Source organism: Felis catus, chromosome X (assembly GCF_018350175.1).
Source record: "Felis catus isolate Fca126 chromosome X, F.catus_Fca126_mat1.0, whole genome shotgun sequence".
NCBI lineage: Eukaryota > Metazoa > Chordata > Mammalia > Carnivora > Felidae > Felis > Felis catus.
The window spans coordinates 85086459-85106192 of NC_058386.1; the positions used below are offsets into that span (position 1 = coordinate 85086459).

Genomic DNA, 19734 nt, shown 5'->3' on the forward strand with positions numbered 1-19734 from the left:
TATAGATGGGTCTTGTTTTTTTTCATCCATTTAGTAACCCTGTGTCTTTTGATTGAAGGATTTAGTCCATTACATTCAAAGTAATTGCTGACAGATATGTACTTGTTGCCATTTTTTTTAACTTGTTTTATGGTTGTTTTAGTAATTATTCTCTGTTCCATTCTTCATTTGCTCTCTTCCCTAATGGTTTCATGGCTTTCTTTAGTGGTATAGTTGAGTTCCTTTCTCTTTGCTTTTTGTGCTATGTATACAGGTTTTTGAACTGTGGTTACCATTAGGTTCATATATAACTTTTTATGCATATAGTAATCTATATTGATTGTCACTTTAGTTTGAATCCATTCTAAGAACACTAATTTTTTTTAATGTTTACTTATTTTTTGACAGAGAGAGACAGAGCATGAGCAGGGAAGGGGCAGAGAGAGAGGGAGACACAGAATCTGAAGCAGGCTCCAGGCTCTAAGCTGCCAGCACAGAGCCCGACACGGGGCTCGAACCCACAGAACACAAAATCATGACCCGAGCCGAAGTCAGACACTAAACCAACTGAGCCAACCAGGCACCCCTAAGAACACTACATTTTTACAGCCCCTGACATTTAATGTATATGTTGTCATACTTTACATCCCTTTCTGTGAATCCCTTGACTGATTTTTTTCTAGATATAATTGATTTTACTGCTTTTGTGCTTTAACCTCTGTGATGGTTTTATAAGTAATTAATCTACTACTTTTATTATGTTTGTATTTGCTCATGAATTTTTTTTTCTTTTCATAATTTTCTTTCTCCTGACTATGGCCTGTTCTTTCAACTCAAAGAATTCCCTTTAACACTTCTTGTAAGAGTGGCTTAGTGATTATTAACTCCTTTACCTTTTGATTGGGAAACTCTTTTTCTCTCTTATATTCTGAATGATAGCCTTGCTAGGTAGTGTATTCTTGGTTGCAGGATATTTTTTTTTCCTTTTAGCAGTTTGAATATATCATACCATTCCCTTGTGGCTTGCAAAGTTTCTGCTGAAATATCAGCTTTTAGACTTGTGAGGTTTCTGTTGTATATAAATGTTTTCTTTTCTCTTACTGCTTTTAAAATCTCTATCACTACTTTTTGCCATTTTAATTATTATGTGTCTTAGTGTGGACCTCTTTGAGTTGACTTCGTGGGGAGCTTCCTATGCCTCCTGGAACTGGATATCTGTTTACTTCCACAAATTAGGGAAATTTTCAGCTATTATTTCTTCAAATAACTTTTCATCCTCTATTCTATTTCTCCTCCTTTTGGGAACCCTATAATGCAAATGTTATTATATTTGACAGTGTTTGAGTTCCCTTAACCTATTCTCTTTTATTATTTTTTTTTCTTTTTGTTGTTCAGCTTGATAGTTTTACAGTACTCTGTCTTTTAGCTCGCTGATCGATTCTTCTACCTCTTCTTATCTACTATTGTCTCATTCTTATGTCTGTTTAAATTTTTCAGTTTTTGAGTTCCCAATCTCTGATTCATTCATTTTTATATTTTCTCTCTCTATGTGGAAGGTCTCACTGAGACCCCCATTCTTTTCTCAAATCCAGTAAGCATCTTTATGACCATTATTTTGAATTTTTTATCATTCATATTGCTTATGTTCATTTCATTTATCTCTTCCTGTTTTTTTTTCCTGTTCTTTCATTTAGGAAAGGACATTTGGTCTGTTTGTATGTATTGGGAATGTGGTTATGTCTTCTGATCTTGAAGGTAGTGGCCTTATGAAGAAGAGGTCCTTTGGTGCCCTATAGTGCAATATTCCCAGTTCATTTGAATCAGCCACTTGAGGGGTTTCTCCTATGTGTGTTGGGTGTAACCTACTGTTATGGCTGGGCCTCATTTGCATTCAGTCCAGTTGGCTGCAGGGCCCACTCTGCCTGTTGTGAGCAGAATTTGGTTCTTGTGCTATTAAGGGCTTAGGCTGAGGCCTCCATGGTCTTGTAGTTGGGTGGTGTCAGCAGTCAGACCAACTGCCTGCTCTTAGTCCATTTGCTGGGGCTATGGCTGTACTGATCTATAGGGTATTCTCCCTGTATTGTTCCCTTAGGCTTTAGTTGGAGGGTGTGACCTACAGACAAACCAGATACCTGACTCTAGTCTGTCTGTTGGGGCTGCAGTAGCACTGACCTGCAAGGTGCTCTCTCTGCCTTGTTGCTGAGAGGCTTTTGCAAATAGGTGGGGTTGGCAGACCAAATTCTTGCCCCCACATTTTCTGCTGGGGCTGTAGATGCACTGATTGGCAAGGTACTCTCTCTGCACTGCCATTTATAAAGTTCAGCTGCTGGGGCTTCATTCAAACCGGTGAGTGTGGTTATCTTCTCTCCCCAGGGCAGGGGTCACTTTGGAGTGGTGTAGTCCCTTCCAGGACTGCTTCAAGAACAAAATGAGGGAGGGGCTTCTTTAGAGGGATTTCTGCTGAGTGGTGTGGGTTGGATGGGGCATATAATAAGAGAATACGGGGGTAGGGAACATGATGGTAGCAAATTAAGTGAAGAGTATTCATGCTCCTTCCTACAGGGTGGCTATCTAGGTTGGGGAGTTGGGGAGAGAATGACATCTACCAACTCTTTTGTTCTCCAAAAAGTCCCTGCCCCTTTAGCATGCATTCTGAGATTAGTAAATAAATCTCCTTCATGTATACCCCAGGCACTTTTCAAACTGCTGCTTCTATGCTTTATCTAGGGAAGACTGCTATGCTATCTCTTCAAAGGTAGGGACTCAGTTTCCTATTACCCTACAGCTCATCCAGAGCTGACTCTGCTGATTTGTAAAATACTCGGGTGTTAAGCCCCACTGGTTTAAAAAACTCATGCAGTTAAGCCCCTGTGATTTTCAAAGCCAAATGTCATGGGTATTTGTTTTCCCAGTACAGGTCCTGCCTGCCTGGGGTGCCTGGTGTGGGGTCTGCTTCTCTCCCTTCTGGATGCTTGCAGTGTCCCTCCCATTTATGGTTAGGATTTCAGGGAGTTTGCTTTCCAATCACATTTCCACCCTTCCTGCTATCTTCAATGTGTCTTTCTTTTCTTTCTTTCTTTCCTTTTCTTTCTTTCTTTCTTTCTTTCTTTCTTTCTTTCTTTCTTTCTTTCTGGCTCTTTTCAGTTTATTGCATGAAGGAGTTACACTAGTCCAAGTTAAAAGCAGACCCCAAATGGTTACATTATACAAGCTGTCACAGGTTTTTAAACTTATGACAAGGGATAGAAGGGGAATTCTACTCATTTCAAGGAAATTCTCACTTAAGCTTCAGTGAGCCAAAAGCACTTAAAACCCATGAACATTCAGCTGGTCGTCCTTAGCCAATCCAATCTCTACAAGGAACTGGCATATGTTCTTGCACTGGTCACCCTGTAGCTGAATCACTTCTCCATATTCTGGATGCTCAATTACAGTACCATTGCAGGCAAATTTCTTCTTAAATGCCTTCACTAGTTTCTTTTTATCGTAATCATCAGCGATCCCTTGGACAGTAGTAAGGGTCTTCCTTCCATTTCTCTGTTGAACTCTTATATGGATATAATCCTCAGTGCCAGCGGGAAGCAGATCATCACCCTTACTTGCATCAGCAAAGGGGTCGAAAGAGTGGAGGTTCTGGATAGCGGACATAAAATACAATTCCTTTTCCTCTGTGGAAAAGGCCTGCAGAAGGCGACAGTGGGAGAAGGCAGTCAGGGGGGACAGGGCAGCATAGGGAAGTGAGGGGGCTCAAGGGGGAGGCTTCTGAGTCCTCGGCGGCCGCTTAGTGACTGGGGCCAATGTGTCCTTCTTTCCATGACTAACTGTGAAAAGTCTCTTTTTCATGTGTTTGGATTGTTTTCTGGATGGGTTGCACTGATATGGCTGTTATCTTGGTATGTCCATGGGACAAAGTGAGCTTAGGATCCTTCCTACTTTACCATCTTCCCCCACAAAACATGGGGACTTTAAGAGAAACAAAGCTATTTCAGGAAAAGATATTGGGAAATTAATCATGCTTTCTTATCACATTCTTCTTTATTCTCCATTAAAAGTCATCATATTGAACTGAGTGATGCATGCTGTAGTCCTAGAAGCCCAGTTCTGGTGTTCTCATTGCCTTTACTCTCTACTAACATAGGATAAAATACAATGGAGCACTTGCCTTAGTTCTTATTAGTGCTAGGATTGTAGCCAGAGGTATTCAGATACTCCCTGCTGTTGAAGAGGTCATCCTAAAAACAACTTGGAGAGAAAGACCATGCCTTACAGCTTTATCAGTCATATCCTTTATCAGTCATATCAGTCATATCCTTTATCAGTCATCTTTATCAGTCAGAACCTAGAATAGGGCAACAAAGAGAGAATAGAGGCTGTTCCTAAACTCTTTTAGGTGGATTTATTCTAGCTGAATCTAAAGATTCAGTGTTGTATTGAGCTCACACTTTTGTCTATGCTCAGATACCAATTAAACTGCTTTATCCCTTCACTCTTACACCATGCCCTTCTCCCCAAAGCCTATGGTGCTCTGTCATTTTTTGAAGGTGCTTGCAGTTCTATCATCATAGAGTTACAGACAGGCTGGTGCTCTAGTGAAGCCAAGGGGAGCCATATTGCAATTGCCCTACTGCAACTGGGCTCAGCAATACTGCATTTGAAAGGAGGCTTATGAAGGATGACCTTTTCCATTTTTCCCCCCTCTTCTTCAGCATCTTTCACTGCCTCTACTTCCCACTTACAACTGATTATCTGAGGCAGTCTATCTATGTGTTCATTTAGAACAGCAGCACAACAAACTGTTTGACATGATGCCTCCACTGGGAGGTTGTCATAATGTTTAGCTAACCACTGACAGGATAGATTCCAGTTGTTTGACACAGAAGCATTGTTTTTGAAGGATGTTCTACTCTGTCATCTGCCATGTAGATTCCTTATTGGAAAATCTAGAGGTTCCTCAAAACATATAGAGAATCATTTATTAATAAAGCCTCCAAATTAACAGATGGTCTCATATTTTAGCTGTTGGAGCTCTCATCACATATATTCTGAGGATCTCATAATTAATTGCATATGGAGCATTTGGGAAGAAACTAAAGGTGGGGAGATGGTGGGGGAAGTTGATAAGGGGAAAACATTTTAAACAAAAACATCAAAATGAAAGGTCATTTCTTTTAAAAACATCAGAAGCCCTAATTTTTATTTTTATGAATTATTTGAAAACATAATTTATGTATTTATTTTTAAATAAAATAAATAAATAACCATACAGTGTTATATTAGAATCAGGTGTATAATATAGTGATTCATCAATTCCATACAACACTCCATGCTCATCACAAGTGTACTCCTTAATCCCTATCATCTATTTAACCCATATTCCCACCCACCCCCCCTCTGGTAATCATCAGTTTGTTCTTTATAGTTTAGAGTCTGTTTCTTGGTTTATCTCCCTCTCTCTCTCTTTTTCCTTTGCTCATGTGTTTTTTTTTCTTTAAATTCTACATGTGAGTGAAATTATATGAGATTTGTCTTTCTATGACTGACTTATTTCACTTCGCATTATACTCTCTAGCTCCATCCATGTTGTTGCAAATGGCCAGATTTCATTCGTTTTTATTGCTGAATAATATTCCATTGTGTGTATGTATGTGTGTGTATGTGTGTGTGTGTGCGCATGTGCATATATATATATATATATATATAATCACATCTTTATCCATTCATCTATCAATGGACACTTGGGCTGCTTCCATAATTTGGGTATTGTAAATAATGCTGCAATAAACATAGGGGTGTATGTACCCAAAAATACAAAAACACTAAAAGCCGTATTTTTTAAAATCATAATCTCATGTTATCCTTATCCTTAACCCAGGCTTGGCACAGGAGCAGATATTCCATCTCAGAAACCATCTGCCTGCTCAAAAGTTCAAAGTTAAACCTGGTTAGGCAGGCTTCTCATTAGAACTAAAAGAAACAAAGTTAGATAGCAACCAGATGCAAAACTGGTGGATAATACATCTATACCAAAAGTGTGGTTGCTTAATCATTTTAGGTTTTAAACTAGAGTGTGCAAGAAACATATTCAGTGGCATTATAAGTGTGGAAGTAGTCCACTCTAGGTGTAGGCAATAAAGGAGTACGTGTTGTCTGTACAGACATATAAACAATTATAAGTCCAACTAAAAGTTTGTGTCTATTTTATTATCATCATGTGTCAATAATTCTGAACAGTGACACTAACAAGAAATTCCTCATTGCCAGAGTACACTGCCCCCAGCACTTTCTCCCTGTCTTACCTCACTCCCAACACATACACACGCACGTACACACACACACGCACGTACACACACACACACACACACGGAAGCGGGGAGAGAGAAAGGCACACCATTACACCTTGCATAACAGTGCCTCAGGCTTAATCCTTGAATTTCCCTTTCTTTTCTGTCTATAGTTACTCCTTTAAGTAGTTTCTATATGCTCAAATTAATATAACTGTATTCATCCAACTGCCAACTCCACATCTGTACACGGAAGCCTAATAAACATCTCAAATGACAAATTTCCAAAATTGAATTCCTGCTATCTCCCTAAAACCTGCAGTCTTCCCCATCTCAATTGATGAGCACTTCATCCTTCCAGTTAGCCAGATCAGAAATCCTGGAGCCATCCTTGACACAGCACAACAGATCCATCAGGAAGTTATCTTGTCTCTAACTTCAAAATATTCCTAATATCTAAGGACTCCTCACCACTTTCACTGTTGGTCTGAACCACCATTATTTCTTGCTCAATTTACTGCAAAAGCCTCCTCACTGATATCCCTGCTTTACTAAGAATAAAAAACAGCTCCCTATCAGGGCTCATAAGACCATATACATCTGGTATCCTGACATCTCTGTGATTTCATCCCTTATTACACTCCCTTCACTCAGCCACACTTGCTGCTTTGCTGTTCCTTGAACACACAGAACACATCTCAGCCTTCTGGGGTGTTTCCTCTGCTGGTTATGTTCTTCCACCCTGTTATCTGCATGGTTCACTTCCTTATCTCCTTCAGGATTGATCCAATATCACCTTCTCAAGTAGGTCTATCCTGACCTGCCTATTTAGTATGCAGTTTACCCCTACTCTACTCCCACCTCCCCACACTCTCCATCCACCTTACCTTGATCTAGACTTTTCTTTTTTATATATCATTTATTACTTCCTAACATTCTCTGAAATTTACTTACTAGTTTTGCTTATTGTTTATTGTCTGTCTTCTGTCACAAGAATGTAAGCATGGATTTTGTCTGTTTTATTCATTCACATATTCCCAGTGGCTATTATAGTTGCTGCATGACATATAATATTCATTCAATAAATTATTGCTGAATGTAAAATGACTTTTATTTACATCTATCTCATTTCTTGTCAAAGTAACTGAATGGGCATAGAGAAATCCAGGCCTGTTAAAGGTCTACACATCATAACCAGACACTTCAATATAGACTTGCTTATACACTGAAGAATTTGTGGATGTTCGTATATTGTCTTGTTTAGATTACAACCCCATTCTTAACTGAAATTGTAAATGCTTTTACATACACACTTGTAATCCCTTACTCTCTCCCAACCTACATGAAGAATATATTGAAAGAATTCCTCTGCTTCAGCAAATGTCAGTTACTCTAATTCTCTTTTACACATTGGCACGTTCACTCTTTGGCTTATATTATCATTTACTAAAGATTGTTTTTGAATAATTACATGGGATTTTTTTCAATTTACATGATTGTTTACCTACCTTCTCATTTATCCAGTTATCCAGTGAGAACAAAGAAAGACAAAAGAGAGAAATAAGCTATAAATTAGGCTGGACAATTAATTGCCAAAATTAACCCTTAATTAGCAGTCATTTTAAATTAAGCTTTAGTCCCCAACTGACTTTTAAACAGAAAGTCATTTATCCATTTATCCAGTTATCCAGTGAGAACAAAGAAAGACAAAAGAGAGAAATAAGCTATAAATTAGGCTGGACAATTAATTGCCAAAATTAACCCTTAATTAGCAGTCATTTTAAATTAAGCTTTAGTCCCCAACTGACTTTTAAACAGAATATTACTTTACTGCTTTGATTTATGTATAACCAGCAGTTTTTATCCTATGAGATATCCCACCAAACGTGTCAAATGTTAAGAAATATTATTTCCATCTTGCAGGCAAAGGACATAATTCAATTATTTCTTAGAGAGGCATATACTGAAATATTTTATCACAAACATTTTTAATTATATGATCTTTTTCTTTTCCATCATTACCTGTGATTTTTTCTCTACAAAGTTTTTCATAACTTTTCACAAGGATATCCTGCTGATGCTTTTAGCCACATCCAGTACAATTGTCCCTAAACGCTTTTGTTGCCAATAGGGAATAATCACTGACTAGCTTCATAGGGCAGGGTAGAATGGAATGAGAAATATAACCTTAGAGGAGGCTCAATCCATTTCGTTCTAACCATCAATGAACCAGACAAGCCAGGTATATTTATGAAACTGAACCAATGGTCAAAACAGACAAGGTATAACTTTCTGGGACAAAATGTTGAAAATATAAATTCTATAATAAGATCAAACCTGTTTCTTATTTATTTAATATCAATTAAGGCACAACAGATCATTTATTGATTTATTTAAAAAGAAACAAGAAGCATGTTGCAATTAAATTGAACTTTCCTGTCGGGAGGTCCTGGCAATTTGGTTTGTCACTGTATTACTTAGGGGATACAGGTTGAAAATTCCTCCTCCATAATAAAGAAGACTTCATTTCTGTCTTTCCAAGGTCTTGTATATCATGTTTTATCTTAAAAGAAAAACAGGAAAGTACAGCAACTGGCTGTGTATTGAAACCTAGGCAATAGCTGACATAGCTACTCTGTTGAAAAAAAATTAGGACTCCTCTAAAATAGAAAGGTTGGTTGGGTAGCTAAGTTGGAGAATCATAGTTGCTGGAAGGCCTGTTTATCTTCAGAAAACCATTAAACATAGCTAGTGAATTTCTGACTTTCCATCAAACAAGGCAAAGCTAGCTTTTTATGTAGGTAATATTTTCTTTGGAATCTTTTTTTTTTCTTTTATGTCTTTAAAATGGGACATAGATAATTAGAAATCTTTATTGCAAGTATTTATAAAATATAGAATTAATTTAAAAAGATTTATCTCATTACCACTATTCTTAAACAACTTCTATTAGCATTTTGGTGGCTTTCACCTTAGCCTTTTTTGAACCTATTCATAAAGTTTACATACTTTCAATCATACTCTCCTTACAATTTTATATGCTGCTTTTTAAAATTTAACATTAATCATAAACATTTCCCAAACTATTGCAAAATTCTCATAATCATGATTTTAATGGCTGCATGATAGGCCATTGAATAAATGTACCATAATGGACATTTGAATCCTTTCCAGTTTAGGCCATTGTAAATAACTATTTGGTGGGCATATATCCATGTCATTATTACTCCATAATTGGATATTTTCTCTTTAGTAAAGACACCTACAAATCAAGCCATTCAGTCAAAGGGTATGATTCTTTTATGAAATGATACTTTGGTTTAATTTTGATTTTGCAAAAGATGTGTGTGTGTGTGTGGAAAGATACATATATTCTTAAAATTTAACAATGATTATTTCTGCTGGTGGGATCACAAATAAATAACTACTTTTCTTTCCTTTTTACTTTTAGTTATTGTCAAAATTTTTTGCAATGAATGTGTTACTTTGTAAATTAAGAAATATAATAAAACAAAAACAGTAAAGTGTAATGACTTAGAGCACAGGCTCTTGAGGCAGACTCCCTGGGTTTGATTTTCTGCTGAGCTACTTATTAGCTCTTTGATCTTAGGCAAGTAACCTCTCTGTGCCTTAGCTTTCTTGTCTGTAAATTGGGATTATAATTGTATGTAGCACATAAAGCTGTTGACCTCATATCTGTGTTTTGACGATTGAGTTAATCCACTGTAAAGTGTGGAGAACAATGTCTATCATATAATAATCACCCCATAAATGTCAGCTGTTATTATTATTTGGGCTGGAACAGAAACTCAAACCTCCCACTCCTTACACTGATCACCTACTCTGAAATTTTAATATTAGCAATTTAATCGAGTACAATACAGTCACAGGACAAATATACTTGAATTTACTAAAGAGTTGCAGTGATTGGGAAAGGTGGTATCTGAAGCCAAGATTCTTCTACCATTCCATATGTATACACTGTCCTCTCTGCTATCCAGAATAGTTTTATTGAAAGAGAAAGCAAGATATCCTGACAGCCCTGGATGCTTGGACAAGGAAGAAATGTGAAACAAACTTTCAAAGACAATGTTCACATACCTTACAATTTTGTCTATTATTGGCACTGAACTTAAACAGAATTCTGTGAAATATAAATCTGAATATTTGTAGAAGTAGATATGTCTTGGTACAAATCTCTGTAATTCTCAAAGGTGGCTTTCTCCTACAAATAGAATTGATTGTCTTTGCTTCATTAAACATTGCAAAACTGAATGTCTTGTTTACTGTCCCATATACCAAAATATTTATAAGATGTAACCTATCAATAAATATAAAAATGAGAACTTGGTTTCATGTATTTTGTAATTTCAAGATGAGTAATCTATCTTGAGACCCACATTTAATTCTGGGGAATAATTTATAAATTCTTAAATGGATAGAAGTTAATGTCTTTTATCATAGTCACCTCCATTTAAAAATCATTTAACCGGGGGGGGGGGGGTGGGCAGGGAGAACGCCTGGGTGGCTCAGTCGGTTAAGCATCCGACTTCGGCTCAGGACATGATCTCTCTGAGAGTTCCAGCACCACGTCAGGCTCTGTGCTGACAGCTCAGAGCCTGGAGCCTGATTCAGATTCTGTGTCTCCCCTTCTCTCTGCCCCTCCCATGCTCATGCTCCGTCTCTCTCCATCTCTCAACAGTAAATAAACATTAAAAAAATTAAAAAATAATTTACCAGGGGTGCCTGGGTGGCTGTCAGTTAAGCATCTGACCCATTTCAGCTCAGGTCATGATTTCATGACTCATGGAAAGAGCTCTGTGTTGGGCTCTGTGCTGACAGCATGGAACCTGCTTGGGATTCTGTCTCTCTCGCTCTCGCTCTCGCTCTTGCTCTCGCTCTCTCTGTCTTTCTCTTTATATCTATCTCTATCTATCTATCTCAAAATAAATAAATAAACATTAAAAAATAAGAATCATTTACCAGGGGCTCAATTATCTACTTTCCACTCTTGTATTTTCTAAAAACAATATATAAACAAAAAAGTGTACTAGAGAAGCTCACTGTGTGAAGGATCACCATTGAGATTAGTTCATGTAATGATAATAGTTATTTTATCTATTAGTTAAGTGCAGGATTTTCATGTATGTAGCTTATAATGTGCTTCTATATCACATAGATGAGATCTCTTTAACATCAAGCCTTATAATACCTGATAATCTTTCTAAGTCTCCTGATACTTTAATAGTTCGAAGAAGAAAAATAGTTATTTAGAAGGTTTTTTTTTTAATTTCAAAGGCTTTATTTATAGCATATGTGAAATGGACTTCAAATCAATATTTTCCAACTAGACTCTTCTAGCTCTGTGCATGATCATGGCATTTTAGTCTATTCATTACTGTGTTGTTCCTTGTTCCTCCAGATGTTACTATCTCCTTTTCATGCCCTGGGATACATCACAGAATATATCCTCAGGATGAAGTTAGAAATTTAATTTGCCTATTCCCCTAACCCTCAAATCAAAGGACATACTACTGGTATATGCTAGGCATAGCATAAGGACAGGAATAGGCTTAAGCTGTTTGTATTTCTATTCTAGGAAACAATATGAAAATCACACCAACAGTATAATAAAGCACTTGAAGCTAAGAGTATAACAGTTGTCTCCTTTGTGGCAGGCTCCAGATAGGAAGTTATTATCTGGACCATCAAGGCAAGGAGTGAACCTAATAAGTATGACATCACTCAAGCCTACTTTCAGGTTTTCTTAAACTCTCAGTAACTTAAGTGTGAAGTGCTATAAAGTTAAAACACCCATTCATGCACACACACACAACTTTATTTTAAGCAGAAACCACTGAGTAGAAGCCAAAAAATCTTTTGAACAAGCTGCCTCTCACTTAGGCCTAATAAACTCTGATTGTATTAGCAAATGTAGTTTTATAACTCTCATAACCAGGTGTCAATGATTCCATGTCCCAGGAAAATAAAATAAAATGAAATGAGTTGAGTAATGAGAACTCTGAACGCAAAATGCAGTGTATGAACTCCAGGTATTTCACTTTTGATTTCTATAAGCAGTGATTTTTTTTGTTATAAAAATAAAAGGAAAACTACTAGAGTGCTCAGATATTCACTTCTCTGTACTAGTATAACCCACAAGGAAACAAAAGCTCTGCCTGTGAATAAGCTCTAAAATCTGTCAGAAAAAAAGTGCCTTCATTGTCACCAGAGAGCCTTACGCCAAATGAGGAAGTAGATGGACTGACTGAGGCTTTAATTTGTGACAGCAGGGAAATAGAATCTGACTTTAAAAACCCTGAAGAAGAATGCCAGGGCTTTGTCATGCTGGGTTGGGGGACAGGAGTAACATCTGTGTCACAGGCTAGCTGGTGTAGACCTGGCTTTGATTGAATGGGGCTGTTATATTTCCAAGATGCAACTTGGCTTCTGGGTATAAGCAGCTCAAGTGTAAGGGAGGCCTACTCCAGTTTAAAAGCAATTTTTTTTTAAAAAAGAATTCATTGTGTAATAATTTAGCATTGAAAAGGATAGTAAATGTAGCTATTTATTGTCCAGGTGGAATTGTTGAAAGGGCAGTTTTAAACAGCCTTCTTCACTTTTAGCAGAGATAATACATAGGTTGTCCTTGGTGAGAAAGAAGGCTAGCTGCCAACTCCGGAAGGAATGTGAATGTGGTGTATACACCTGCTTCTATTTTTTCTCAAACTCTTCATAGCACCCTCTCCCCTCAGTACCAGAAAATGTTGATCTCGTGTCTAATTCTGGCTCCTGACTCTTAGACCAAGTTTTAATTTTTAGCCAATTGTACACATAATGTCAAGTGTAGAGTGTAGTGGTGTCTGGCTGGGGTCAGACACATTTGGATATGAATCATAATTGGGTCACTTACTAAGTTATGTGATCTGGGGCAAGACACTTAACTTATCTGAGCCTCATTTTCCACATATATAAAGTTGAACTAATAATAGCAATTTTTTCATAGGTTTGCTTTGAGAATTAAGCAAGATAATATAATAAAGATCTTTTCACAATGTTTAGTAGACACTCAAAAATGGTAGATTTTGCTTTTATTTTTTTGTTGTGGTATTTTAACTCATATTTCATGATTATCATTATCAGCAATAGTAGCCACAGTATGACATCATCATCATTACCATCATCATCATTATCATCATCCTTGGCCAGCATTGCCTATAAAGGTAACCTGGTCAGGGTTAATCATACAATCAAACAGAAGTCTATAGGCCAGAGTTTCTCAATAATGGCATCCTTGACATTTTGGGCTGGATAATTCTTAATTGGAGTAGGAGGAAGCCGTCCTATAAATTATTAGGATATTTAGTATCATCCTTGGCTTTTACCCACTGGATACGAATATCACACACCCCACCTTCAAGCTATGCAAACCCGACTGTTTTCAGACATTCCCAAATGTCTTCTGGGTGTGGGGGCAGCATTGCCCCTAGATGAGAAATACTACTGTAGGCATTCTTTGGTTTAAAATTTCCATTTCCATGAAAACTATCTGCCATTCTACCATTCATATACTTGTTGCTTTTCATTAGCTTGACTCTGGATTCATCTGGCAACTTCAGTCTTAATTTACAACTCTTCTTTTCATTTCTTGAGGTTCCCTGGTTTTCACCTTCATTTTGAAACTGCAACTCTGATCAGCCAGTTCTGATCCTTAATATATCTCTGGACTAACAACTTATTCTTCCCTTCTTTGGGCTTTCAGCCCTTATTTGCCAAACCCTGGTGCTAGACCACTGGCCTTCTACCAAAGACTTTTCTTTAAATTTTTGTATAAAAGGCAGTTGTGAAATGAGGACTCTGGAACCAGACATCCTGAGTTGGAATCCTAGCTCTGCCAATTAGTGACTTTAATCTTAACTTCTCCACTTTCTTCCATATGTAAAATAAGAATATTAATAATCACTACTTCTTAGGGTTGTTGTGAGATTATGTAGTTTATTTATATTTTGTAAATATATTTATTTTTGAGAGAGAGAGAGAGTACAAGCAAGGCAGGGGCAGAGGGAGAGGGAGACACAGAATCTGAAGCAGCTTCCAGACTCTGAGCTGTCAGCACAGAGCCCAACATGGGGCTCAAACTCACAAACTGTGAGATCATAACCTGAGTCGAAGTTGGATGTTTAACCACTGAGCCACCCAGGCGCCCCAAGATTAGGTAGTTTAAAACATACTTAGAGCACTGCCTGGCACAATGGCAAACACATGTAAATGTAAACTATTATTGTTACTACTCTTGTAAAGATTTTCATATGAGAACTGTCAGCACAATGCAAGAGTTAAGTAACCTCTGAGCCCCATCTCAGTGCTCCATAAGGGCTGCCAAAGTTTTCATACCATGGTGCATATTGAAAATGATAAATATTTGTTCAACAAACTAGAGTAAATGGAGGAGTCTCTGACTACATGAGAGCTGAGGAGATCAATATCTCAGCCATGTGTAACCCATTTTGTGACGCCTGGTGGTCCACAGCATTCTGGTTTGAAAGCTTTGCACCAGGCTCATCAAAATTAAATGAGAGAGATTCTAAATGGTGGCTTCATTAGAAATCCTAATTTACAATTTTGACATTTAGACCCCAGCACCTTCTAGGTCTATAAACCTCACAATGTCAATAGTGGTTCTATGGCTTTGCTCTTTGAACAAGTTAAGATAAAATAAAACAAAGCAACATCTGTTGAATATCATGCGTTTTTTTTTTTAATTTTTATTTTTTAATTGTATTTTTAATACAAAATGTATTGTCAAATTGGTTTCCATACAACACCCAGTGCTCATCCCAACAGGTGCCCTCCTCAATGTCCATCACCCACTTTCCCCTCCCTCTCACCCCCCATCAACCCTCAATTTATTGTCAGTTTTCAAGAGTCTCTTATGGTTTGGCTCCCTCCCCTTTTTTTTTTTTTTTTGAATATCATGTGGATTTAAACACCTTTTTTTCCCTGTAAAACCTCAATCTAGCAAATACCACAAGTATAGAGGTATGGGCATTTAACTCAATATTGTTTAAAAACAGGAGGTTTTCAATCAAATTTCAAATGATGACCCACTCTTTCTATTTGATATTATTCTTTGGGAAGGGATGGGGCAAAAATAGCTCAGGATATAAAATGACTATTTTCTCTGGTTTTCTATTTGAGTCCATTGGCTTTGATTTTATGGCATGATAGGACTGTTTTTCATTTGTGACCTCTCCAAGCACTGATTTTTAAGCAACTCATTAGCATATGCTTCCGCTGCATGATTCACCCATTCAAGCAATTGATTCCTTGGTTTCTTCAACACACTATGAATAATATACTATTTTCCTCCCATAGACATTCCAAATTATGGTTTAAATATGGTGAGCCAGAAAAAAAGTGCTTTCTTTCAAGTCAACTTCCTGAAAAGTATCCTAGACAAAAGCATGGTAAAAATGAACCTTCTTAGGTAAAGCAGGGCTTTGGCTACAGAAGCCAATTCTTCCATATAAGTCTGACTTATGTGGCACGCTGTCAACTCTACTAGAATCTGTGGCACTGGACACATTGCAGTTTTTCCATTGCCATTGTCAGTACCCTAGTTTATGCCTTTGTTAGTTCACGCCTTGACTTTCGTGTTAGCCACATGATTGGACTGCTTCCTTTTCCTCTTCTAAGACCTCCCATAATAACTTCCTAAAACATAGCTTAGATAATATCGTTTCACTTCCCCAAATCCTCCAATAGCTCCATCCTGCTTAAGGAATAAACTCCTAGGAATCATAGAAATTCTAGAATGTCAGCATTGGAAAGAATCCTGGAGTATAATTCAGTGGTTGCCAAACTCTGGTTTCTGGACCAGTGCCAGAAGTTTGCACCAATCCTAAATGGAAAGAAAAAAAAAAAAGAGAATGAAGTGGGCATTCCATAAAATGAAATTTAACCATTTCAAAAATTCTTTGAAAGTATCCCAAATTTTTGTTTTGAAATATACTTTATTTTATGAAGTGATGGTACTAATCGATGATATCTTTTTGTTTGTTGTTTTTAACGTTCATTCCTGGCAAATGATATCAGCAACCATTTGTTGCTTCATGCCTGCCCCTGTTAAAAATTTTGCTAATCCATGCAATCCAAAAGTCTGGGAGCCACCCACTTCCTAAATAAGAAAATTGAAGAATGAAGAATTAAATGACTTGCTTAAGGCCATGCTAATAGTGGCATTTCTGGACTGTAAACCCAAATATTATCCTCAACACTTTACCATGACATTCAAAGCTCTCTATATTTAAATCCCAGTATGCCTTTGCAGCTTTATCATCAGAGTGCCCCCCAAAGAAATCCTGTGTTCTAAGTCATGATTATGTGCCATTCCTTGAACGTGCCTTGCATTCTTTCCGTACCCAAACTGTCTTCCCCAAATCCTTCCCAGTTCAAGTACTGCTTCTTTTACAATAATTTAATGCCAGAAGGGATCCTTCTCTTTTTTGTGCTCCTGTAAATTTCTACAATTTATCAGCATATCATATCTTGCCTAGGCTGTTATGAGATATTGCTTATACCTCACACTATGTCCTCCAATTCAATAAATGGTATCACTATTTACCCAATTTTTCAAGCTGGAAACTTTGAAGTCATCTCTTACTACTGTCTGCACCAATATCTAATTAATCATGAAGTCCTGTCATCTTTACCTCCAAAGTTCATCTTGTATATCTCTGCTTTATTTCTTTAACTGGACTACTACACAGATCACTCTGTGTTTCCTTGTTATACTCTGAAATCCATTCTTTACTTCACGGCCAATTTTAGGTCTGGTACCTCTCCTTGTAAATTCCTTCAGTGGTTTTCCATAGTCTTAAAGTCTAGATTGTTCAACATGTTATACAAGATATGTAGTACCCTTGTCTACTTCTGCAGCCTTATCTCTTGCTACTCTTGTTTGCGCACTTCCCTTCAGCCTTATTGCACCTTCAATTCCTTGACTGAATTTTTCTCATTCTTGTACTCTCTTGCTAACAGAGCCTCTCACCTCTCTGGACCTTTACATGTGCTGTTTACACTGCCTGGAGCACTTCCTTTAGGGGACCTTCCTGGATTCCCTAAGTACCTTTCCTTTTCCATAGCACTTAACCACATTGTATTATAGTTGCTTGTATAATTGATTTCCTTTCTGCTAGACTATATGAATTATGAGGTCAGGGATCATATGTATTATACTCACCATTGTATTCTAGCTCTTAGCTCTGGCATATAGTAGGCACTCAATAAGCGCATGCTGTATGAAAGAAAGTTTAATACTACACTTCCTCTTACATGATTGAGACTTGTATACCTGTTGTATTTCCTTAATTTGATTATAATTTCCTGAAAGTCATAGAAATCTTTCACGTTATAGTACCATTTTATAGTACCATACATATTTTAGACTGTTGGTAAATATTTGGTAAATACCTGATTAAGCTATTTTTTCTTAAGGGACCAAGGAATTAGATACAGCCCAGGATAAGATTTACAATGCATATTTACAATTTGAACTGTAGCACAACCCTCTACAATGTAAGGGTTTTAGGCTCTTACTAGTACTGATTGCTTACGATTTACATTTCAGGTGCTACACTCACCCTCCATAAAATATTCCTACCTTACCAGGTTTAAATTAGGAAGTACTCTATAGGTCCATAAACATAAAATATAATTGTTCAAATAGGAACTCTGCTGCATTTTAGATAATAAAAATTGTAAAACTCTTAAAGTGAATAAGATGTCTAGGCCTTCATTTATGTGTGGGGTGTGTGTGTGTGTGTGTTTTGTTGTTTTAGGGATTGAACTCAGGGTGGACTTTACAAGAAGCTATGGTAAGAGTGATAGCTTCACAGTAAAAGCAAATATTTTACTTTCACCATTCAAAAGTCAGTCTAGGTTTTTTTGTGTGTGGGGGCGGTTATCTATTGAAATGACATTTTTCAACCTCTAGTATATTTATTCTTTTTTCAAGATCCAGAACATATGGAGATGTCATCAGTCACAGATACTTCATATTGCACAAACAGGCCTCTAATCTCAGCCTCCTTGTATGCATCATAATAGCTGAATTCTTCAACAAAATATTCCATAAGGCAGGAAGCTTCTCTTCTCTTTGTTTTCATCAGACTCAACCTAAATGGATTATTCTTTTTTGTAAAAGGTGAACAAAACATTATTAGCACTAGTGATTATTTTTTTTTACAAGTTATTCCTCAAGACTGGCTCATTCTTCTTGCATACAAAGGTTTTTCCTCTCAGACCACGATTTGTTGAGTCCAGAACAAACTGAAACTGCATGATGAGAATAGTTTAACTTTTATGTAACCTATCTGAATGACAGCCCAGTGTACATAGTGAAAGACAGTGCCAAAAGACATATTATGCTCAGGAGTGGGAATGGTGACAAGATTCTGTGCCTATACTCAAAGAAGTGTTTCCTGATCTTCCAGTGTAAGTGGGTGCTCACCTCTCTCCCATTTATGATCCTATATCAAACTGAATAGTTCTTGACAATGGATTGGACAATGTGAGTGAAGGAAAGGGGGGAGGAATGAAGAATACCTTCACCAGTATAATCCCAGCATTATCACCTGGCTCATGGTAGGCTCTAAATAAATATTTATTAAAAGAATGAAGAGCTGGAAATAAAACACATTTTGGCACTGTCAGCCACAATATATAGACTATAAAATCAATGCTTGTTTATATTACTAGGTGGTCATGTGTGTAGTTGATAGGGCCATAGTTTTGGAAGTCAGGAAGACTAGGGTTCAAATCCTGACTTCACCATTGAAGCTATCTGACCTTGCAAGAGTTACTCATCCTTGCTTTCCCTGCCTATAAAATGGAAATCAAATCATACCAACTTCAAAGACAGTGGGACAATTAACTGAAATAATACATTTAATGTACTTCGAATGGTGCATGGCAGAGAGTATTTTATAGAGGTAGCTATTATTGTTGTTATTGTTAGAGTGTAATAGCATGTAATACCATTAGGTGTCTGGATAATAGTAAATATCCAGTAATTGTTAGCTCTAAGTATTATAATTACTATTATAATAGTTTTCTTTAAATTAAATTATTTTAATGCTTATGGGAACAAAAATTGCACTTTTTTAATATTGGGCATAGATTATTAGTCATCATTGCAGTAATTGTTATCTCTTAAATTGGAATAGGCATGGGATATCTTTGCATTTATAACAATAAGGGCATTGGTTATTGCTCTTTTCATTTATGTAAATTGTTCAAAAATAAACAAATTGAACAATTTGTTTATTCTAACCCTGAAAGTTTGTAAAAAATATTAGTACAGGATAAAGTAGGGTTTGACCATAATAGCTACATGGCTTTTGCTTTCTTTGATGAATTTGCTTTCAAATTCATTCAAGGATATACTTGTTTTCATGCATTTGGCATAACTGCT

The 19734-nt window shown here is 36.9% G+C and overlaps 2 protein-coding genes across 4 annotated transcripts in view; one reads left to right on the top strand and one right to left on the bottom strand.

Moving 5' to 3' along the window:
• Nucleotides 1–19734, top strand: part of IL1RAPL2 (interleukin 1 receptor accessory protein like 2) — a 1211101-nt gene that overhangs the window by 759764 nt on the left and 431603 nt on the right. The window lies entirely within an intron of this gene.
• On the bottom strand, nucleotides 3255–3644 carry LOC101099784 (eukaryotic translation initiation factor 1-like). The gene has a single exon (XM_045051175.1). The coding sequence runs from the start codon at nucleotides 3625–3627 to the stop codon at nucleotides 3286–3288; it is 342 nt and encodes a 113-aa protein (XP_044907110.1). The 5' UTR covers nucleotides 3628–3644; the 3' UTR covers nucleotides 3255–3285.

Excerpts from the sequence above, each read along its gene's own strand:
- LOC101099784 (XM_045051175.1), bottom strand. The coding sequence starts at position 3,627 with ATGTCCGCTATCCAGAACCTCCACTCTTTCGACCCCTTTGCTGATGCA.